Source organism: Protomyctophum bolini (assembly GCF_963924005.1).
Source record: "Protomyctophum bolini genome assembly, chromosome: 15".
NCBI classification, from domain to species: Eukaryota; Metazoa; Chordata; class Actinopteri; order Myctophiformes; family Myctophidae; genus Protomyctophum; species Protomyctophum bolini.
This window is the reverse complement of record NC_137876.1, coordinates 24,672,418-24,695,528: the sequence shown is the minus strand read 5'-3', so window position 1 is coordinate 24,695,528 and position 23,111 is coordinate 24,672,418. Positions and strand designations below refer to the sequence as shown.

General features: G+C 47.2%; 1 protein-coding gene across 2 annotated transcripts in view; it reads right to left on the bottom strand.

Annotated features, from left to right (window-relative positions):
- The window catches only part of trappc12 (trafficking protein particle complex subunit 12), a 43,483-nt gene that overhangs the window by 20,273 nt on the left and 99 nt on the right, over window positions 1–23,111 (bottom strand). Inside the window, exons 2-3 of one of the 2 annotated variants that reach the window (XM_080783091.1) lie at window positions 20,035–21,530; window positions 18,428–18,544 (exon numbers count right to left, since the gene is read on the bottom strand). In XM_080783091.1, coding sequence (XP_080639217.1) covers window positions 18,428–18,544; window positions 20,035–21,516 — 1,599 coding nt within the window. In that variant the 5' untranslated portion in view covers window positions 21,517–21,530. The remainder of the gene's footprint in view (window positions 1–18,427; window positions 18,545–20,034; window positions 21,531–23,111) is intronic. The other variant, XM_080783092.1, reaches the window with a different exon arrangement.

The following is a 23,111-nucleotide window of genomic DNA, read 5'->3' as shown; positions in this document are numbered from 1 at the left end:
CTGTACGAGGAATGTGTAGAGAAAGAGAGCAATAACTCAAGGGAGAAGAGAGGAGAGAGTTCAGGTGAGGACCACAATGGAAACAAGCCCTCTGGGCTTGTTACGTTATCCTTTAGTTTTAGCATTGTAGAGTCGTACCACTGTGCTTTTTGTACAAAGTATTACATCAATCAAAGGATGGGAGAAAGTTGAGGAAAGAGGAGAAGAGAAAAAGAGGAGAGGAGAAAAGAGAAGAGAGGAGACAGAGGACGACTGTGGCTCAGGAGGTAGAGCAGGTCGTCCAATGACCCATGGGTCAGCGTTTCGAATCCCGGCCCAAGTGTCCTTGGGCAAGATACTGAACCCCAAATTGCTCCCGATGTGCTGGTTGGTACCTTGCGTGGCTTCCGCCGCAATCGGTGTATGAATGTGTGTGTGTGTGAATGGGTGAATACATTGCACAATCTATGTAAAGCGACTTGGATAAAGGCGCTATATGAATGCACCATTTACCATTTAGAGGAGAGGAGAAGTGAGGAGAGGAGAAAGTTGAAGTGAGGAGAGGAGAAGAGCGGAGCAGTGAGTAGAGCAGTGCATGCAGTGAGGCTCTGCCAGGACACAGACTGGTATCCAGCAGCAGAGCAGAAGTGAACAGAGGAGACCTTACGTAACGATGCGGTACCCCTGACACACATAGCTTCGTATGGCGCCGCACGACGCTCTCATTTACTCGCTGATAATCCGTCTTTTCCTCTCATAGAGATAGGGAAGGACAAACCAAACTAAACTAAACAAAACCAAAAAAAGCCCATCTGTCCGAACGCTGCGGCGACGGACGGACAGCACAGGAGGGAGGATGTGAGTAGGATTGGAGTGTAGGCAGTATTTAAAGTGGAAAGCGGTGGTTAGAGGCGCAACAAAGCCTGTGTCCCGGGAGGGTTGCAGGTCCACTGGCCAGATAAATGCAGCCCTACAACACTGTACAATGTTACTCTGAGAGTGTGTACATTTGTACCACACTCTGAGCCCTCCGGTGAAACTCGCTCTTGCACGTGCGCGCCACTGTGTGTACTACTGTGTAGCCTGTGAGCAATCGCACGTGTGTGTGTGTGTGCTCGCGCACGTGTGCTTGTTTGTTTGTGTGTCTCAGGGGAATGCGTTTAGAACAACTTCCCACTTGGCACTTAACACTGCATGCAAATTGCTGTGCACTTTATAAAACAAGAAATAACATCAAATGGTCAGGGAAAGGAGGGGGGGGGGACGATGATCATGATGGCTTACAGAGTGCTTTAAGGACATGTTATTTTCCAACAGTCAAAGTTATATATATATACATACGATATATATACGATATTAATAGATTATATATATATAATTTTTTTTAGAGGGGCTAGTAAATGATGGTGTGTGTGACATGAAATGTGAGCTTTAATCATATTCCATCATATTCAAGTGGTTTCGGAGATAAATGAGACAGACTCAATGCAGTCCCTTTCAGTAGTAGAGCACTGCAGAGGGGAGCTGTGTGTGTGTGTGTGTGTGTGTGTGTGTCTGTGCCCAGGTGATGGCCGTTGATGCTCGTCATTAATACATCGAGGAAGGCAATTAAGTTTCTACACTGTCAAATAGGTCTACATCTATAAGATGTCATCAAAGAAAGCATTTTTACATGTTAACTCGAGCTAGGTTCTAAACAAGAAAGCATGTTTTACAGTTGATGAAAAGTAATGCTACTTTTAGTAGTTAAATAAAATTGTGAAAAAAGGGGGGGGGGAGGGGGAGATAAATCATATAAAAATATTTTTTCTGTCATTTGTCTGGAAAATATAAAATAGTGAAAAATCGTATCGTGAACCTCATATTGTGATACGTATTGTATCGTAAGTTGAGTGTATTGTTACATGCCTACTACATACACATTTTAACACAGCTGTTCATTTTATATATATATATATATATATATATATTATATATAGTACGGTGTGTGTAACACTGAACGAGAACCGTTTTCTGGGTGTTACAACACAATGTTTCCATGCTCATTATTACACAGTAAAATGTTTAATTTGTGACCGACTGGGAGAGGAGAGTGAACTAAATGTAACCAAATGGACCTGTGGTGTATTTAGAAATGTATGTCATACATCGCCATCAAAGGCACAGCGGCTTTTGTCATTGACTTTATGGCGTGATTCAAAGAATCCACAACCAATGACCTGTATTGTGTATATAATAGACTGTCAGTCCTAGCCTGAAGACGCTGCGCAAGCTAGCTGCTCTTCAGTACCGCCTGCAGGACTCCCACACAACATCAGGTGGGAACTGGCAGCCAGCCATGACGACGGCAAGGAAACTTCCACCATGGGCGCCCCTCACTTCACACGAGTGTGTTTTAAAACACAATTCTTCTCTTCTGGGGGTCCACGCACGCACGCACGCGTAAATGGTTTAAATTAAAACTGAGGACAAGGTGGCAGAAGAGAGAGAGAGGGGGGGGGGGCACTATTGAGTGATATAGGGGAGCAGGCTGATTAATAATTTAGCTGGGCTCAAATGACTCCGCAATAAGACCTAATCAGATCCCACCAAATCAAATGAGGAGGCATTACCGTGGTGATTTATTGCCGTCGATATTAAATGAGGAATTGAGTGCGCGGTGCTATGCTATAAGGAAGCGTGTTGGGATTGCTAATGTCTGCGGCGGCGGCGCTGCACAGTGCAATCCTCAGTGTTAAATAACGCTGAGTGTACAGATGGAACCAACGGGACCTGTGCGGGTCCCTTTGGTTCCATTAATACACTTCCACAGTAACGGAGGGATGAACGAACGGCAGACAGACGGAGGTTTAGTTTTGACTTCTTTTATACCATGGGAAACCGATTTGTCAACCCGAATCCCAATGTTTTTGATTCCGATAGTGACAGCATGGACACGAATCCCTGTGTCGTTTGTGCATTCCCCCCCCCCCCCCCCCCCCCCCCGCAAAATTGCGTACAATAGTATAGCGGTCAGATTTGACCCCAACAGGGTGTCAGATCTGAACACAGATGTTTAGTTTAGGCCTATATTTGAATAAAAATAACAATATATGGATTAGTTTACCATTATAACACTTGTTCGTCTCTGTAGACTGTATAGCTATGTATTGCTTTGTTTTTGAAAACTTTCATGAAATGACTCATATATCTCTACATTCTTTTCCACATTTGGAACGGATGGAACACAAACCCACTCATCCACTGCGGCAGCAGCTGAGCCAGCGTGTCAATTTTCTTTCGAGACGTGACATGGAGTTTGCAAAGACGCACGACGTGCACGCAAACACCACCCAGTTACACAACTAGACTGTGAAAATATGTAAAGTCAAGGATTTAGTGCCATTAAAGTAGTGGATCGAATTGGAGTGCATTAAGCCTGCTCACACCATAGGAGAGAGAGAGAGATAAAGTCGATACTAATTAACAATCCTAAACTTCAATAGCACTGCATTGTTTTACATACACGCCCACACATTATGCATGCACGCACGCACGCAGAGGCGCGTCAGCACACACACACACACACACACACACACACACACACACACACACACACACACACACGGGAGTACGTACAGTACACACACACACACACACACACACACACACACACACACACACACTCTTGACTCTTGTCAAGAGTTTAAAAGGGGCGAGGCTTCTTAATTGTGTTCAAGATCATCAAGTTGAGTGCAGTTCTCCTTTGGCGAAATAAAAAAAAGTGAAAAATAAAACAGAGGGGGAAAAAAAAACGGAATAACAAAGCTGAGCGAACAAACGAACGCCCACGTGCCGGGTCTCTCGCGAGACGTGGAGCCTGCAGGCAAATCAGACTTAAAAAGGATTCTTCGTCCTGGGCTTGGTTAAAACAGGCAGCTTCCCTGTGACACTTTTCTTTTGTAACGATATACACGCGGAGGAGAGGTAAAATAAAACACACGAGCTGGTCGTGGGAGAGAAGAAACGAGCCAACTTTACTTTGATGCCTTTGTGTAGCTCGTCTGCTGTGACTTGGACAGAGAGAGAGATAAAGCAAGAAAGACAGACAGACAAAGATTGGGGGGGAGAGTGTGTGTGTGTGTGTGAGAGAGAGAGAGAGAGAGAGAGAGAGAGACATAAAAAAAGAAAGACAGACAAAGATTGGGGGAGAGAGAGAGAGAGAGAGAGAGAGAGGGAGAGAGAGTTTAGCCTTCAAGCTATAGAGGTTGGCCTCTTTGGCTACTGTTCTGAGAAGAACATCGAATGGAAGCCGTTTTGTGTGTGTGTATGTATGTATGTGTGTGTGTGTGTGTGTGTGTGTGTGTGTGTGTGTGTGTGTGTGTGTGTGTGTGTGTGTGGGGGGGGGGGGGGGGGGGGTGTCCCTGCACTGAAACAACCGGACACTGAGAGACAGTGGCGAGAGGTGAAATGGAGGAGTTTGAAGAACCCTCTATACAATACTCCCAGACGGTGAGTGCTGCAAGACGTCAGAGTCCTGTATGTCCCACTGGGTCATATCCATGACTGGCTTTTGATTGGTCTGCATGTCAACAATAACAACACCCCCCTTTCCCCGACGCTGTGTGACTGCGTGCTTCTTTTTGCGTCAAATGTAACCAATAGACCTGTCCCGTATGGGTCCACTTGGTGAGGACTTTAGCGTGGCGGCGACCGCATAATGCCAGGACAGAGAGAGAGAGAGAGAGAGAGAGAGAGAGAGAGCTTGGTGTGTAGAAGAGGGGAGAGGAAAATAAGAAAGTAGGGGACACCGAGTCTATACCCCTATGGGACGACCCCCCCCGGTCAGTGAAGCAGAGGGTTTAAGACAAGTGCTTTAGAAAACGGGGGTGGGGGGGGGGGGGGGTCATCATTCAGGAGCGGTGTGGCTCAGGAGGTACAGTGTAGGTCGTCGGCGGGTCAATCACAGGCTTGGCGTCCAGGTGTCCCCAAGTAAGACGCTGAACCTTTAATTGCTCCCCGTGCGCTGACTCGGAGCAGCACACCGACACCCTGATAGGTCGGGTCAAATGCAGAGCAGCTCACTGACACCCTGATAGGTCAGGTCAAATGCAGAGCAGCTCACTGACACCCTGATAGGTCGGGTCAAATGCAGAGCAGCTCACTGACACCCTGATAGGTCAGGTCAAATGCAGAGCAGCTCACTGACACCCTGATAGGTCAGGTCAAATGCAGAGCAGCTCACTGACACCCTGATAGGTCAGGTCAAATGCAGAGCAGCTCACTGACACCCTGATAGGTCGGGTCAAATGCAGAGCAGCTGACTGACACCCTGATAGGTCGGGTCAAATGCAGAGCAGCTGACTGACACCCTGATAGGTCAGGTCAAATGCAGAGCAGCTCACTGACACCCTGATAGGTCAGGTCAAATGCAGAGCAGCTCACTGACACCCTGATAGGTCGGGTCAAATGCAGAGCAGCTCACTGACACCCTGATAGGTCGGGTCAAATGCAGAGCAGCTCACTGACACCGTGATAGGTCGGGTCAAATGCAGAGCAGCTCACTGACACCCTGATAGGTCGGGTCAAATGCAGAGCAGCTCACTGACACCCTGATAGGTCGGGTCAAATGCAGAGCAGCTCACTGACACCCTGATAGGTCGGGTCAAATGCAGAGCAGCTCACTGACACCCTGATAGGTCGGGTCAAATGCAGAGCAGCTCACTGCATTTGACCCAACTAGGCCTGTCACAATAACATCATCGCCTAGTATAGTCGCAATTATTTGAGATAATCGCAATTATTTTGGCATAGGCATCATAATCGTTTCCGTGTTGAAAAATGTTTGTCTCGTAGGCTTGTAGATCAGCTATTTCCGCAATATTTTTTTTACCTTTTAAGTATAAAAATACTTCTAAATGTCAGTAATACGTGTATTTGTCATATCTGCCCTGTGCAACCAGGCAAGCAGAAATGTATTCGTTCTAATGTTCAATGCCGCAAACACAATAAAACCGTTAACTGCAATTATTTGTGTGACACTTAATCGTCAACTTAAATTTGTATTCATGACAGCCCTATATAGACCCAACAAAATACATTTTGTCATAGTTTTAGTCACCATATAGCTAAGTTTTATTTAGTTTTCGTCAAAGAAAAAAGGTAAGTCGATGAACACTTTTTGTCATAAACAAGGTAAGTGCCATGCCAAGGCAGCTAATACAAGCCAAAGTTCTACCAAAGTTCAACATCTAATTGAATCAGGGCATTGAACATGTAACCCAAATAAACTCTACACATAAAACCCAGCAAAGGTTGAATAGACCGAGCCGTTTCACACCACGAGAGACTCCGGCACGTCCTTCACTGCTGCGAAAAGCTGACGCCGCATTATCCGAGGCCTCGGGATGGTCTAATGGGCTGGCGGAAATGACAGCCGCGTGGGAGAGAGAGAAAAAAAGAAGTTACGGTAATGACAGCTAAAGGTTACGGCAATGATGGCAAAGCATCGCGTCGCCGTCAGGTCACTGCGATGATTATGGGCCCTGTGTCTGTCTGTCTGTCTGACCCCGCCAAGGTGGGGGAAGGTGGAAGAGGGGTGGGGGCAGGGGGAGTGGTTATCCAACCGTGCTGATGCACACACGTGGGTACACACGCACGCACACACTTGGCCCCAGGCCCAGAGCGTCACACTGTGGGAGGAGGAGAGAGGTTACAGGCTCGTGTGGAGATAGTACAGAGAGATGGGGAGTGAGACAGAGGAGAGACTGGAGTGGAGGAGGTTGTGTGTGCGTGCGTGCGCGTGTGTGTGTGCATGCATGTGTGCATGGGGGGGGGGGGGTAGTAATCACAGACAGGACTACACTGTAAAATCTGCAGTGCCAAATTGATCCATTTGTAACTCTGGGAGGGGCCAAATGTAACCAAATGGATCATCAAGTTGAGTGCAGTTCTCCTTTGGCGAAATAAAAAAAAGTGAAAAATAAAACAGAGGGGGAAAAAAAAACGGAATAACAAAGCTGAGCGAACAAACGAACGCCCACGTGCCGGGTCTCTCGCGAGACGTGGAGCCTGCAGGCAAATCAGACTTAAAAGGATTCTTCGTCCTGGGCTTGGTTAAAACAGGCAGCTTCCCTGTGACACTTTTCTTTTGTAACGATATACACGCGGAGGAGAGGTAAAATAAAACACACGAGCTGGTCGTGGGAGAGAAGAAACGAGCCAACTTTACTTTGATGCCTTTGTGTAGCTCGTCTGCTGTGACTTGGACAGAGAGAGAGATAAAGCAAGAAAGACAGACAGACAAAGATTGGGGGGGGGAGAGTGTGTGTGTGTGTGAGAGAGAGAGAGAGAGAGAGAGAGAGAGACATAAAAAAAGAAAGACAGACAAAGATTGGGGGGAGAGAGAGAGAGAGAGAGAGAGAGGGAGAGAGAGTTTAGCCTTCAAGCTATAGAGGTTGGCCTCTTTGGCTACTGTTCTGAGAAGAACATCGAATGGAAGCCGTTTTGTGTGTGTGTATGTATGTATGTGTGTGTGTGTGTGTGTGTGTGTGTGTGTGTGTGTGTGTGTGTGTGTGTGTGTGTGTGTGGGGGGGGGGGGGGGGGGGGGTGTCCCTGCACTGAAACAACCGGACACTGAGAGACAGTGGCGAGAGGTGAAATGGAGGAGTTTGAAGAACCCTCTATACAATACTCCCAGACGGTGAGTGCTGCAAGACGTCAGAGTCCTGTATGTCCCACTGGGTCATATCCATGACTGGCTTTTGATTGGTCTGCATGTCAACAATAACAACACCCCCCTTTCCCCGACGCTGTGTGACTGCGTGCTTCTTTTTGCGTCAAATGTAACCAAATAGACCTGTCCCGTATGGGTCCACTTGGTGAGGACTTTAGCGTGGCGGCGACCGCATAATGCCAGGACAGAGAGAGAGAGAGAGAGAGAGAGAGAGAGAGAGCTTGGTGTGTAGAAGAGGGGAGAGGAAAATAAGAAAGTAGGGGACACCGAGTCTATACCCCTATGGGACGACCCCCCCCCGGTCAGTGAAGCAGAGGGTTTAAGACAAGTGCTTTAGAAAACGGGGGGGGGGGGGGGGGGGGGTCATCATTCAGGAGCGGTGTGGCTCAGGAGGTACAGTGTAGGTCGTCGGCGGGTCAATCACAGGCTTGGCGTCCAGGTGTCCCCAAGTAAGACGCTGAACCTTTAATTGCTCCCCGTGCGCTGACTCGGAGCAGCACACCGACACCCTGATAGGTCGGGTCAAATGCAGAGCAGCTCACTGACACCCTGATAGGTCAGGTCAAATGCAGAGCAGCTCACTGACACCCTGATAGGTCGGGTCAAATGCAGAGCAGCTCACTGACACCCTGATAGGTCAGGTCAAATGCAGAGCAGCTCACTGACACCCTGATAGGTCAGGTCAAATGCAGAGCAGCTCACTGACACCCTGATAGGTCAGGTCAAATGCAGAGCAGCTCACTGACACCCTGATAGGTCGGGTCAAATGCAGAGCAGCTGACTGACACCCTGATAGGTCGGGTCAAATGCAGAGCAGCTGACTGACACCCTGATAGGTCAGGTCAAATGCAGAGCAGCTCACTGACACCCTGATAGGTCAGGTCAAATGCAGAGCAGCTCACTGACACCCTGATAGGTCGGGTCAAATGCAGAGCAGCTCACTGACACCCTGATAGGTCGGGTCAAATGCAGAGCAGCTCACTGACACCGTGATAGGTCGGGTCAAATGCAGAGCAGCTCACTGACACCCTGATAGGTCGGGTCAAATGCAGAGCAGCTCACTGACACCCTGATAGGTCGGGTCAAATGCAGAGCAGCTCACTGACACCCTGATAGGTCGGGTCAAATGCAGAGCAGCTCACTGACACCCTGATAGGTCGGGTCAAATGCAGAGCAGCTCACTGCATTTGACCCAACTAGGCCTGTCACAATAACATCATCGCCTAGTATAGTCGCAATTATTTGAGATAATCGCAATTATTTTGGCATAGGCATCATAATCGTTTCCGTGTTGAAAAATGTTTGTCTCGTAGGCTTGTAGATCAGCTATTTCCGCAATATTTTTTTTACCTTTTAAGTATAAAAATACTTCTAAATGTCAGTAATACGTGTATTTGTCATATCTGCCCTGTGCAACCAGGCAAGCAGAAATGTATTCGTTCTAATGTTCAATGCCGCAAACACAATAAAACCGTTAACTGCAATTATTTGTGTGACACTTAATCGTCAACTTAAATTTGTATTCATGACAGCCCTATATAGACCCAACAAAATACATTTTGTCATAGTTTTAGTCACCATATAGCTAAGTTTTATTTAGTTTTCGTCAAAGAAAAAAGGTAAGTCGATGAACACTTTTTGTCATAAACAAGGTAAGTGCCATGCCAAGGCAGCTAATACAAGCCAAAGTTCTACCAAAGTTCAACATCTAATTGAATCAGGGCATTGAACATGTAACCCAAATAAACTCTACACATAAAACCCAGCAAAGGTTGAATAGACCGAGCCGTTTCACACCACGAGAGACTCCGGCACGTCCTTCACTGCTGCGAAAAGCTGACGCCGCATTATCCGAGGCCTCGGGATGGTCTAATGGGCTGGCGGAAATGACAGCCGCGTGGGAGAGAGAGAAAAAAAGAAGTTACGGTAATGACAGCTAAAGGTTACGGCAATGATGGCAAAGCATCGCGTCGCCGTCAGGTCACTGCGATGATTATGGGCCCTGTGTCTGTCTGTCTGTCTGACCCCGCCAAGGTGGGGGAAGGTGGAAGAGGGGTGGGGGCAGGGGGAGTGGTTATCCAACCGTGCTGAATGCACACACGTGGGTACACACGCACGCACACACTTGGCCCCAGGCCCAGAGCGTCACACTGTGGGAGGAGGAGAGAGGTTACAGGCTCGTGTGGAGATAGTACAGAGAGATGGGGAGTGAGACAGAGGAGAGACTGGAGTGGAGGAGGTTGTGTGTGCGTGCGTGCGCGTGTGTGTGTGCATGCATGTGTGCATGGGGGGGGGGGGGTAGTAATCACAGACAGGACTACACTGTAAAATCTGCAGTGCCAAATTGATCCATTTGTAACTCTGGGAGGGGCCAAATGTAACCAAATGGACCCGACCCGTATGGGTCCATTTGGTTACACCTTTCCATTTGAACACCGAGGATTTTAGTGTGGCCGCGACCGCATAATGCAAGGACAGAGAGAGAGAGAGAGAGAGAGAGAGAGAGAGAGAGAGAAACAGACAGAACGGCAAGCTGTCTCTCTTCATCAGGCCCCCAAACCCCATTTCATGTGGGTTGCTCAACCCCAAGGGAAACCACACAGGCAGGCAGGCAGGCAGGCGCGCACACACACACACACACACACACACACACACACACACACACACACACACACACACACACACACACACACACACACACACACACACACACACACACACACACACACACACACACACACACACACACACACACACACACACACACACACACACACACACACACACACACACACACACACACACACACACACACACACACACACACACACACACACACACACACACACACACACACACACACACACACACACACACACACACACACACACACACACACACACACACACACACACACACACACACACACACACACACACACACACACACACACACACACACACACACACACACACACACACACACACACACACACACACACACACACACACACACACACACACACACACACACACACACACACACACACACACACACACACACACGGCCTGGTTTCTAACATACTGGCCTTGAGGAGAACGTACGAGGACAAGAGCCGGCTACCTTCCAGCCAAACCAACACAACCCGTCAACCTATACAGGACCACTAGGGCTGCCTGCAATGCAGGCTCGCTCAAGACCACGGGTGTCACATTTTGACGGAGGACACGATTTAATCACGTCGCCACATGATATGAAGCCTTCAAGAAATGTAATATTTGCGTGCGTGCGTGCGCGTGATGCCAGTTCACCCACATAGGCTGAGTAATGCACCCACTGGTGCCACACACAATGAACCGCCGCCGTGTGAGTGAGAGAGAGACAGACAAACGATAGGAGCTCCACCTGCATTTTCTTTTTGGCTTTTCTGCCTTTATTGTCTCCACAAAGCCGAAGGCATGTCTTGCACTCCATCCGTGGGTGTCCGACTATCGGTCCGTCTGTCCGTTACCAGCTAATTTCCGGCACTGTTAACCCGGTCGGCGCCAAATTTAACACGCACACTCCCTGGATACCAACGATGAACCTCTGCCCCACATTTTCCAGAACGGCCTGTTATAGTGCCACCAGGGGGCCGACTTTTGTAAACAATTTTTTTAATATTACTCCTCCAGATTTTGTCCAAAAGTCCCGCTAATTGTTACACACTCTCTCTATAGTCATGTGTTCAAGACGGATCTGTCCGATATTTCATATTCCATCCTAATTGGCTAACATTGGTTTTAAAGGTTTGCAGGATTGGTCCGTTTTGAACAGAAAGCCTCAAATCATGAACGCAGCGTGCAATTTACGTGAAATCTTTCACGGACTTTCCTACTAGGCTGAGGAGTAGATCCCACCCTTTTCACATTGGCCTGTTATAGTGCCACCAACAGGTGGAATTTTGCAAGAAACATTGTTGGAACTAAATGCCTCAAATCATCCAATTAGCCGTTCGCTAAGTCCCACCCAAGCCCGTTCTTGGCCAATACCACGTTAGCGACGGTTACTAGGTAAGGTAAGGCAAAAGGTTTTGCAGTGTCAATAAATATATTTGCTGTACAGCATGTGTGGACCTCAGAAAGAAGGGTTTCGCTCCGTTGTGCAGTTTAATAGTACATATTAGAAATAAAAATACAATAGGCTCTCATTTACTTCCATTGTAACGGGGAAACAGCTCTCAAAGTCACTCTTTATCACATAAGCGAACACAACAAAAGCTGATTCTGACAGTTTATGTCAGTTTCAGGAAAACGTTGTCTTGTTTTTGTTTTGACTAGTTTCAGTGTTGCCACATTGTGTGAGAGAAATAAGCCAACCCACCTCCAAAAATAAGCCAAATCAAGAAAAACTAGCCAAAACAAACAATAATATGACCATATAATCCTAATAAAACGATTGTATGCATTTATCATTATAAATACTATGTAGGCCTATGTCTATGATAATTCATGTTTTGGTAATGTATTACACTAATTATTAGCCTTAAGCCCAAAGTAGTGGGAAATAAGCAGACTTGGCAACCCTGACTAGTTTGTGTGGAAAGAAGATCCGGTATGCCTACAAAACTATCTGATTGGTCCAAATCTGTACACCCACTCCTGAAGCGTATTATTGGAATGCCGTTGGATGTAAACAAACGTATTTGATCTCGTCCACTTGTCGCTAAAAACCATACGCAATTTTGGACGTGTTTGAGGGAGACACTTTAGAAGACACTTTAGGAGAAATGTCTGGGATTGCTCGTCTGCGAGGCTGCAGCAGAACCGCTTCACTGTATATCTCCAACCAAAATAGTTACTTTATAAATCTATCAAAAGACGAGAATAAAACGGCATGAGTTTTCCTGATGTCATAAACTGTCAGAATCAGCTTTTGTTGTGTTCGCTTATGTGCTAAAGACTGACTTTGAGAGCTGTTTCCCCGTTACAATGGAAGTCAATGAGAGCCTATTTTTATTTCAATACTATTAAACTGCACAACGGAGCGAAATAATTCATGGAATGGACTTGTTTGCTCATAACAAGGTAAGAAAACAAACCCTTCTTTCTGAGGTCCACACATGCTACAGCAAATATATTTATTGACACTGCAAAACCATTTTGACCAGCATTGAAAGCTTGACCAGGATCCTTACCTAGTAACCGTCGCTGACGTGGTATTGGCCAAGAACGGGCTTGGGTGGGACTGAGCGACAGGCTAATTGCCATCCAAGGCGTAAGAAGAAATGGCACCCTTTTCACATTGGCCTATTATAGCGCCACCAGGAGGCCACAACCTGACCTGTGCCCCGAGGGGCATTTTATCTAGTTGATAGTATCAAGTGGAGATTGACAGGAAAGAGGGAGAGAGAGAAAGGGAGAGACACGCAGCAAAGGTCGTCGAGTGCGGGCCTCGAACACGCGACGCGCTGTCAGGCCAAAGCCTATATATGTGGCATGTGCCTGGACCACTTGGCCAGCACCGGGCGCCCCGCTCCATCTGTATTTCAAAGTCTCATTTCCTTTTCTTTATCCCCGCCTTCCTCTGTCCTTCTACCCCTCTCTCTCTCTCTCTCTCTCTGGACCCCTCTATCATCCTCTCTTTCCACCCGCTCTCACAGAAAACATTTGTATTTCATGCATGCATACGTGTGCGTGCGCACGAAGTGTGCGTGTACAGGGTGTGTGTGTGTGGGCACGGGGTGTGCGTGCGCTGTGATTGACTACGCACAATAATGATGTGTACTTTCTTTCTATAATGTACGCACAAAAGGAGCGTGGTGGCAGTGGGTGCAGTCTCACTCCTGCTCCGCAGCATGACTCACTCTGGCAGACCCCCCCCCCCCCACACACACACACACACGATAAAGCTCTAAACTAGTAGCTACAGCATGTACATTATGCAAAACATGACCGAGAAGTAGAGCGACATTAGCATGATATAAATACAGACACACGCAGTTGCCCGCCCGCCCGCACGCGCCTGGTGCCCACATAGCACATGGGAAACGCACACGTGTGATGGATGTGCCACGTGTGCACATACTGTCCACACTATCTGGAAAAGAGATCGGCCTGCTGCGTCTCATATTCTTCCGCGATTGATTCACGGTATTGACCAGTGTCAAGGTGACTGCTGCTATACCAGGGTCACCAAAGCCACCAGCCACTACACTGACACTGTGTGTGTGTGTGTGTGTGTGTGTGTGTGTGTGTGCGTGTGTGTGTGTGTGTGCACATATAGACTCTGGTAGGGCTGGGTATCCGTAAAAATAAATATCGATAAGTGCCAATTGATACCTGAATGACACTTTTTCCAATACATTTTTCTTTTGTTTTATTTTAGGAAAACTACCCATGGATTAAACTAAGCAAACGGAATCTGACAACTGACATTGTCCTAATCTGTGAAGCAGCATGAAATAAATCCCCCCCCACACACACGTTTCATAAACAATTAGCACAATTTCTTTGTTGCTTGAGGCTTTTTAACTTTAACTTTTGTGAGATCATAAGGATTTATATGTATCATATTATGATCGCTAGTTTGACAATTTATAAGTTTATCTTAAAATAAAGCATCATTTAAAATAGGCTATTGATGCATGACACCTATATACTGACTTCTATAACTGAGAACTTTACTCCATCCATGTGCACCATTTCCTGGAATTGCAATTCTATTGCTAGTTTGACTACTTCAAATACTCTAAAATAACCAAATAACAGGAAATAGGCCATATCCTATTTTTGGCGCATGCCATGCAGTGTTGATTTCGTCGACTAATACTAGGACGAAACATGTTCGTCGACTAACTTTTTCACTGACGAAAACTAAATGGAAACTAAATGAAAACTAAGCTATGGTGACTAAAACTAAGACTAAATATATTAACAATTTCACCAACAAATAAAAACTAGACTAAAATGTTAGGAAGGGACTAGTGGACACTGGACAAGACATCCAGTATAAGTCATTTTACACTTGGCTGCATGCTGAAAATAGCCGATCTACAAGCTCACTACGCTCATTACAATGGCATCAAGGCCCGCCAAAAGATTTGTTATTGTTACAAATACTAGTATAGCCCTATTATTGCAGACATTTGAAAATCTACAAGCTCACAATGCTATTTTCAAAATATTTTTTGTATACATACGTGAAATGCGATAAATTAGGACTTTTACTTTTGGCACTTTATGTACATTTTGATACAAATACTTTTGTACTTCTACTCAGGTAAATGTTGACTTTGACTTGTAACGGAGTACATCTACATTGCAGTAATGATACTGTAAAAAAAATTGAGTACTTTTTCCACCACTGATGATAATATTATACAAGGACATTTGCATTTCCTCTAATGGTTACGTTTTTCCCCAGGTCTGTTTGTTCACAAGCCTGATTGTCTGTGCCAGCCAGGTGTGTAGTCGTTTAGCAGCGAGCCTACACTGCCAGTGGCCTTGAGGCTGTGGAGCCCGAGCCTCTCACACATTTAATTCATAACGCAGGGACTGCAAATGTACAGGTTCATTTGGTTACACTTTGTACCCTTTCCTAGTTTAAGTCAACACTTAGGATTTTACTACAACGGTGCCAGTTCGGAGGGCTGTGCATGCACATGTCTCTCTGTACAATTCACATTCCTGAGTCTTTATTCTCTCTCTCTCTCTCTCTCTCTCAGTGTATGGTCTCCTGTCGTTGAGTCTGTGCGCACACACACACACACACACACACACACACACACACACACACACACACACACACACACACACACACACACACACACACACACACACCAGGTGGTATTCTCAGCCTGGAGTCAAGTGGACTATACGGTCGGTGTGTGTGTGTGTGTGTGTGTGTGCGTGTGTGTGCGACTGTGCGTGTGTGTGTAATTGTGTATACAGCAAGTCCAGAAGGCCGCTGAAATATGCACAGTGCTCCCATGCATAATACATGGAGCACAGCAGTGCACAGGAGAAGCCCACCTCTCTCCATCTCTCCACCCCTCCCCTCTCTCCGTCTCTCCACCTCTTCCCTCTCTCTATCTCTCCACCCCTCCATCTCTCCACCCCTCCTCTCTCTCCGTCTCTCCACCTCTTCCTTCTCTCTATCTCTCCACCCCTCCATCTCTCCACCCCTCCCCTCTCTCCCTCTCTCCATCTCTCCACCCCTTCCCTCTCTCCATCTCTCCACCCCTCCCCTCTCTCCCTCTCTCCATCTCTCCATCTCTCCCTCTCTCCATCTCTCCACCCCTTCCCTCTCTCCATCTCTCCATCCCTACCCTCCCCTGCTCTTTTCCCTTCTCGATCACACGCCGTCTGCTGCTCACCACCACATATGGTTTTAAATACCAATTGCCAGTCTGGGTCATTGGCAGGTCAGATACCTTGATGGATGGAGTGAACTAAGGAGGGATAGAGCGAGGCACGGTCGGACGGACGGATGGATGGATGGATGAAGGAGAGAGGGAATGACGCATGTAGTATTTATGCTTAGTGGAGGAGTAAAGGTTAGGGAAAGCGAGGCAAGGTGACGAGAGTGAGTAACACACATTATGCTCAACTTATACACTGTTGTTGCGATGGATGAAAATAGCCTGTGCAGTGTGCACCACCAGCTCACAGCCCAGTGCATCGTGCCACGTTGGTTAAGTTCGCAGACTGGGCATTGCTGTTGGAACCTAAGATACTTGGGCCGAGTGTATATATATATATAAGTTCGCAGACCGGCTACTGGGCATTGCTGTTGGAACCTAAGATACTTGGGCCGAGTGTATTTAATATATAATGATGCCGTGCGACTTTCCACATAAAGACACATGGAAGGTGTGTGCACGTCGGCAGATTGCAGATTGGTCCAGATGGAAAATGGCACCCCTTCTGTGTCATCTTATTGCAAGGGCTCCATTATCCGTCTGCTGTGGAGGCCCATCCTCCTCCGCGCTCCCCAGAAAACGGCACGGACAAAAGTGTTGAATAAAATAAAAATGCAAAAATGTCTGTCGACTACCTATTTTCCCTGTCCAGGTCACTAGGTATTTAATTTAACAAGTTTAGCGAAAAAAGTTACTTTTTTAACCCATTTTGACCCGAGAGCAGATTCTAAAAATGTCTTCTACATCCTGACAGTTTTATGAAAAAGCTATGTTTCTATGTCAGTCGTTCTTCGATTTTTCAAAAATAGCAGACCTTTTTCAATAGCTAAAGCATAACATAATGCTAACACCAAAAGGGGTTCCCGCCCCAAAATGGGTTAATGTATTTATAAATGTGTTTACACTACAGTAGCACAGATTAACATCTACCAAAACGTCAACAATGGGAAAAATAAATAAAGTGGATACAGAGCAGTGGGATCATAAATAGGGCTATATCTTTGTGTAAATCAAAGTTGGGAAGCCACTCTGAATGCTTTAGCAGAGGGTATGAATGCTTTAGCAGAGGGTATGAATGCTTTAGCAGAGGGTATGAATGCTTTAGCAGAGGGTATGAATGCTTTAGCAGAGGGTATGAATGCTTTAGCAGAGGGTCTGAATGCTTTAGCAGAGGGTATGAATGCTTTAGCAGAGGGTCTGAATGCTTTAGCAGAGGGTCTGAATGCTTTAGCAGAGGGTCTGAATGCTTTAGCAGAGGGTATGAATGCTTTAGCAGAGGGTCTGAATGCTTTAGCAGAGGGTCTGCATGCTTTAGCAGAGGGTATGAATGCTTTAGCAGAGGGTCTGAATGCTTTAGCAGAGGGTCTGAATGCTTTAGCAGAGGGTCTGAATGCTTTAGCAGAGGGTATGAATGCTTTAGCAGAGGGTATGTTACTTCACTATTCGAGTGGCATTTCCATGTACATAAATCCTTTGGGTCTACAGGGACGGATGAAGCAGTCGCCGACTTTGAGGAAAACCTCCGATATGCTTTACTTTACACTGGGAGGACAGATGTACAAGCATGTCACTGGCCATAACGGGTCCTAAACTCCTAGCGCAACTGTCTGTATTGTAAGCCCTGCAGGCAAATAAACTTGGAATATGACAAAAAAAAAGCTGAACTCCAGTACTCCACTGAATCTAACAAATGTAAAACAATATATATAATAAAATATAATCAAACAAGAATATTAAAGCTACATATATTGAATGCAAAGTGAATCGTCTTAAAACTCTGCGTGTGTATCGCTTAACGATCAACTTATGCACCAAGTGACGAAAATATGGATAAATCCCGACTCTCCTTGGTCACGAGGGAGGCACCGGTCTAGTACGTTGGAATATAATGGACCTTTTACAACAAGTTATACGCAGACAGAAATGGAGCCAGAACATGCACGAATGCCAGTGGTGGAAGAAGTACTGAATTATTTTTTTTAAAGTAAAAGTACCCTTACCACAAGTAAAGGTCTGGTGTTCACCTTTTACTTGAGTCAGTAGTATTGGTATCAAAATATGCTCAAAGTACCAAAAGTAACAGCATCCATTATGCAGTGCAGAAGAGATCCAGCAGGACAAGTCATTTTAATGCGTGGCTTTGTGTGCAGGTGTCGCACTCTGAAAAACGCATTTACAATATTTGCCTCTGAGAGAGTATAGTGGAGTAGAAGTAAAGGTAATTGGAAAAACTCCACTGAAGTTAAACAATACCTCAAAATGAATTGTACCATAGTTACCACACACACACACACACACACACACACACAAACACAGAGAGATGTGACACTTACAATGAGCTGTTTAAGGCCCAGGAAGGACGGGTCCACAGAGCTGGCGGTGAGGACCTGTCTCTTCGTGGCCGCCTGCTCGCCCAGGAAGCGCACCATCAGGTCCTTGACGGCATCGCCCTGTACGACGCCAACACAAAGACACATTATTCTCACAGCGTCGCCCCATACACGACGCCAACACAAAGACACACTATTCTCAGCACTCATATAGCCAGGGTTGTTCCATCTACTGTAGTCTGCGGGGGAAGTGACTGCAGTGCCGAGTCACTGCCATGATCACAATGCAGTGCAAGGGAAAATGTTTGGCCCCCAAAACATAATACAAAGGATAAATAAATAAAAACTTGAGGGTGGATAATAATCTGTTCACAAGAAAACAGGAAGAAAGAAATCATGTCATCATGCTTCTTTACAAGTTTGTCGGGGGGGGGGGGGGTACCTACTTGGATTCCATGGCTCTTAACCCATTTAGACCTCAAAATTAAAAAATAATCTTCTAAATCTTCCAGTTTTCCGAAATAAATATTTTCACGATTTAAAAAAAATAGCAGACCTACAAGCTCGTAGCGTACGAGCTTGTAGATCTGCTATTTTTCAATAGCTAAATTATAACATAATGTATGTAACACCAAATAGGGGTTACCGCTCAAAATGGGTTAGCAGCTGTTATGCAGCAGATGGAAGGATAACTATTAAATCCATAATTCATCAACAATCAAGTTTCATAATGAACAGAGCCACAACCACATCAATCCTGCTGGCGTCCCCATTTTACATGCAACAAAAAATAATAATACAAATAAAAATCAGTGGTTCTCAAACTATTTGGGGCCAAGGATCTGGCTGCAGTGCGGAAGCCCATCTGGAAATGTTTCGTGTCGGGGACAGGGTGGCATTCCGACGAAACCGCCATTCCGACGACGTGGCTTTCACGTGCGGTTTAAGAGTTTTCCAGTTTTATTAGGATCCCCATTAGCTGGTGCAAAGCAACAGCTAATCTTCCTGGGGTCCACTCCACACAGAACATAAAAACTTGACATCCGACAGGAATGACAATGTCATAATAAAAATAAAAATATTTGACAAAGTCAATTTCCTTCCGACAATTTCATATCATCATCATCCGGCTTTTCTCTGATTCCCCATTTTCTTGGAAAACAGAAAAAAATGGTTAGGGTTAGTAATGAGCGAGTCGGAATGGCGGTACGTCGGAAAATAGCGGGCTTCAGAATGCCGGTGTGTAACCTTTTGTGCCGATATTTTCAGAAGATTTTCAAAGATAGCAGATGTACAAGCAGCCGTCAGCGTGGCACAAAGTTGCATGCTTGTAAATCTGCTATAAAGTGATTGTGATGCTACATTGACTATACTTTAGTTGAGGACCCCTGGGACCTGTTGCATCGGTGGCTATTCAAAAACAGCACATATACAAGCGATAAAAGGCAAGCAAGTCACTTCACTTTGTGCTGCTCGGTGCAAGCTTGTACATATGCTACCTCTTTTGTGTTAAATCTTGAAAGTGTGAGAACTACTGATTCAGAAGGCATCTGCAGAACGGGCCTCGGATCTCGGAGCAACAAGCTGACAGTGTGAACCTCAGACCGTACCTGCAGGTTGTCAAACTTGAGGCCGGGCATGGTGAGTCTGTCTCTCTCCACGTACACCGGACTGTACTGCTGCGTGGCCACGGAGATCAGCACTCTCCTGGTCTCCTCGGACGGCAGCCAGGCGTCGTGGCGCCGGTCCGCCTCGTTGAGGCTCATGGCCGTGGCGAACGGGTCGTCGCTGCCCGAGAACACGGCCTGGAGCTGGTTGAAGGGCTGCGGCGGAGCGACGGGGGCAGGCTGAGGCGGGGCCGCCGTTTGGGTCTGCGGCGGCGGCGCGGAGCTCGTTTGTGGCGCGGCGGCAGCGCCGGCGGCGGCTTGGGCCTTCATGGGCGCGATCTCAACGGGGGCGGCCGCGCCGAAAAGGGAGCCCGGGGTGGGAGGAGCGGCGCCCGAGTCGGTGAGCCCCCCGGGGGTGGAGAGGGAGGAGGGATGCCGCTCTGGGGGGGTGGGGGCCGTGGGAGCAGGGCCGGTAGGGGAGGTGTCGGCGTTGGGGTTGGAGACGGAGATGAAGGAGGAGGACGTGGTGAAGGAGTCGAAGAAGTCGGACGCCGGGTTGACGTGCCCGTTGTCGGTGAAGAACTTGCTGAGGCTGGGGCTGGGCTGACACACCAGCGGGGTGAGCTGCTGCTTGCTGGGGGTCACCGCCTCGTCCGACGGACCCCCGCCGCCACTCCCCATGCTGAAGCTGGGGGACTTGATGAGGGTGGGCTGGAAGCCGTCGGGCACCAGGGACCTGGGCTGAGTGGCCTGGCTGAATATGGTGCACACCGGCACCGGCTCGTCTTTGGGGACGCTCCCTCTGGTGGCCGGCGGGGCCAGCGGCCCCTCCGGCTCCTCCTCTGCCGCAGGGCTGGACAGGCTCGGCGTGTCGCACAGAGGAGAAGCCGGGACCAAGACAATGGCCTGGATGTCCCTGGAGTCTCCCCGCTCCGTCGCGTCCCTCTGCGCGCTCTCCTCGGCAGAGTCGCTCTCCTCCTCCTCCTCCTCCTCCTCCTCCTCCTCCTCTCCCTCTCCCGCCACGCCGAGCTCCGTCGCATTCCGTCCCATTTCAGGCTTTCCGTCTTTGTCACCCGAGACGCCCGTCCCTCCTGCCTCTCCCCCCTCCTCCTCCCCCTCCTCCTCTCCCCCCTCCAGGGAGTCGATGGGGGCCACGTCGTCCTCCTCGCTGTAGTTGGGAGAGTCCGAGATCATGACGCTCTCCATCATCTGGTCGTTGAGCTTGTCCAGTGGGCTCTCCGATGGCGTGGTGGCGGCCGCGCTGCTGCTGCTGCTGTCGCCGCCCTGGGTGGTGGGGGTGGCGAAGGAGGAGGAGGGCTCCACCAGGTCGATGCTCTCCTCCTGGAACAGGACGCTGTCCGACACCGCGGGGCCGGGGGGCTCCAGAGGGGCCGGTGGTGGAGCTGGGGCGGCCTCCGTCGTGAGCTCGTCCACCGTGATGTCCAGAGTGACCGGCCGTTGGGCAGGAGCCTCTCCACTATCCATGGTTTTACCTTCTCCTTTCACAATAAAAAAGGAAACGGTTAATTTGACACTCAAATGCTCACTATATGTAACCAAGTGGACCTGGTGTGTTCTACTGTGTTTTATAAGTACTGTACAGTCCGTCCCAGACAGTTTGAAAAAAAAAAAATAGTATAACCATTTCATTCATTGACCACACGCGCACATACAGTATGCCAGTGATGCAAATAGCCTGCATCCTGCATCCTTTATAGACTCACTAAATTGAGAAAGGACACAATCATGTAACCCTCCGGGGGTCCTGGGATGCAATAGTGTACTCAGTACTGTACTCTAACGTTGTTGAAGTAGAACTCATAAAATGTCCCTGGGACCCATCTAAAATACCACCCCTGGGTCCCAGGACCCATTACATTGAAAACCTATTCACATCACTGTATGAATGCTAATAGGTGACAAGTATTTTAGGGAGTGCTTGTTTTACACTGCCGGCTACTACTAGTAGAGCGGGGTGAAGTAGGGCGGGGCTACCAGAGAAACCCATTCTGGCAGCCAGCTCGCTAGCGTGCCTCGCTAGTCATTAGACACCCACACCCATCGCCTCCTGGTATAGAATCCCGCCCCACCTCTATTTTTCCAACAACCGCTACCGACTACATTTTGGGTTATGGTTAAGGTTAGGTTTAGGCAATTCGAAACTGGCCCCCGTAAAAAATAAAGTCCCCCCCATACTGTACATGTTTTTTTTCCCCTTTTTTAATTTCCTCGTGATGGTTTCCTGTTTTTATAGAAGTGAATATATATATATATGCTGGACCCTGGAAACAAGTGTGAGTGCTTAGTCATGGTGCGTCCAGAGTAACAGTATTTGTATTGACCTGTGCTTTTGTTTGAAATTCTACATACTACATACTGTGAAATATAAATGTCAATCAATCAATCAATAGTATGAGGTTAGGGTTAAGGTTAGGTTTTAGGCATAGTATCTGTGCATGTGTGTGTATTAAGTTATTAACTATTAACGCAAAGTAACATAGGCAATAATACTATGCCTTTAAATAAATTCCATCAGTATGAATGCAAATGTCCCTCTCTTGAGATGATTAGCTTTTTTCATTTCATTCATTCATTTGATTGAATACTTTTAGTATTAGAAAGAATTGCAAACAGCCAAGCATAAGATAACCCCAAAAGGCCTGTGGACTTGTTTCCATTGAGGTCCTGTGTAATGAATACATACAGTAGAGGCAATTATTACAATACTATATAGACATCACCAGCAATAAAACACTATAGTAGTTAGTAGCAAAACATTATAATTGATATGTACAGTAAACCGTTCAGCAGTTAATATCTCATGTGACTCTGCACACGATCAAGCTCTCAACTTGATCTCATCACGCGTCAGCCAGCCGTCATTCATGTGAATAAGGCCATCATGAGCCACAGCTCTAACGTTATCTGATCATTCTGATGCCATGGACCTAAAGCTAACATGTTAGCCTATACTAGAACGTCAAGTTTAGCCCAATGCTCTACCGCTTTCTGCGAAACTAAACAATGAATAACCCTCAAGGGTGCCAGGCAGGACTCAGTGAGATAACACGACGTGTTTA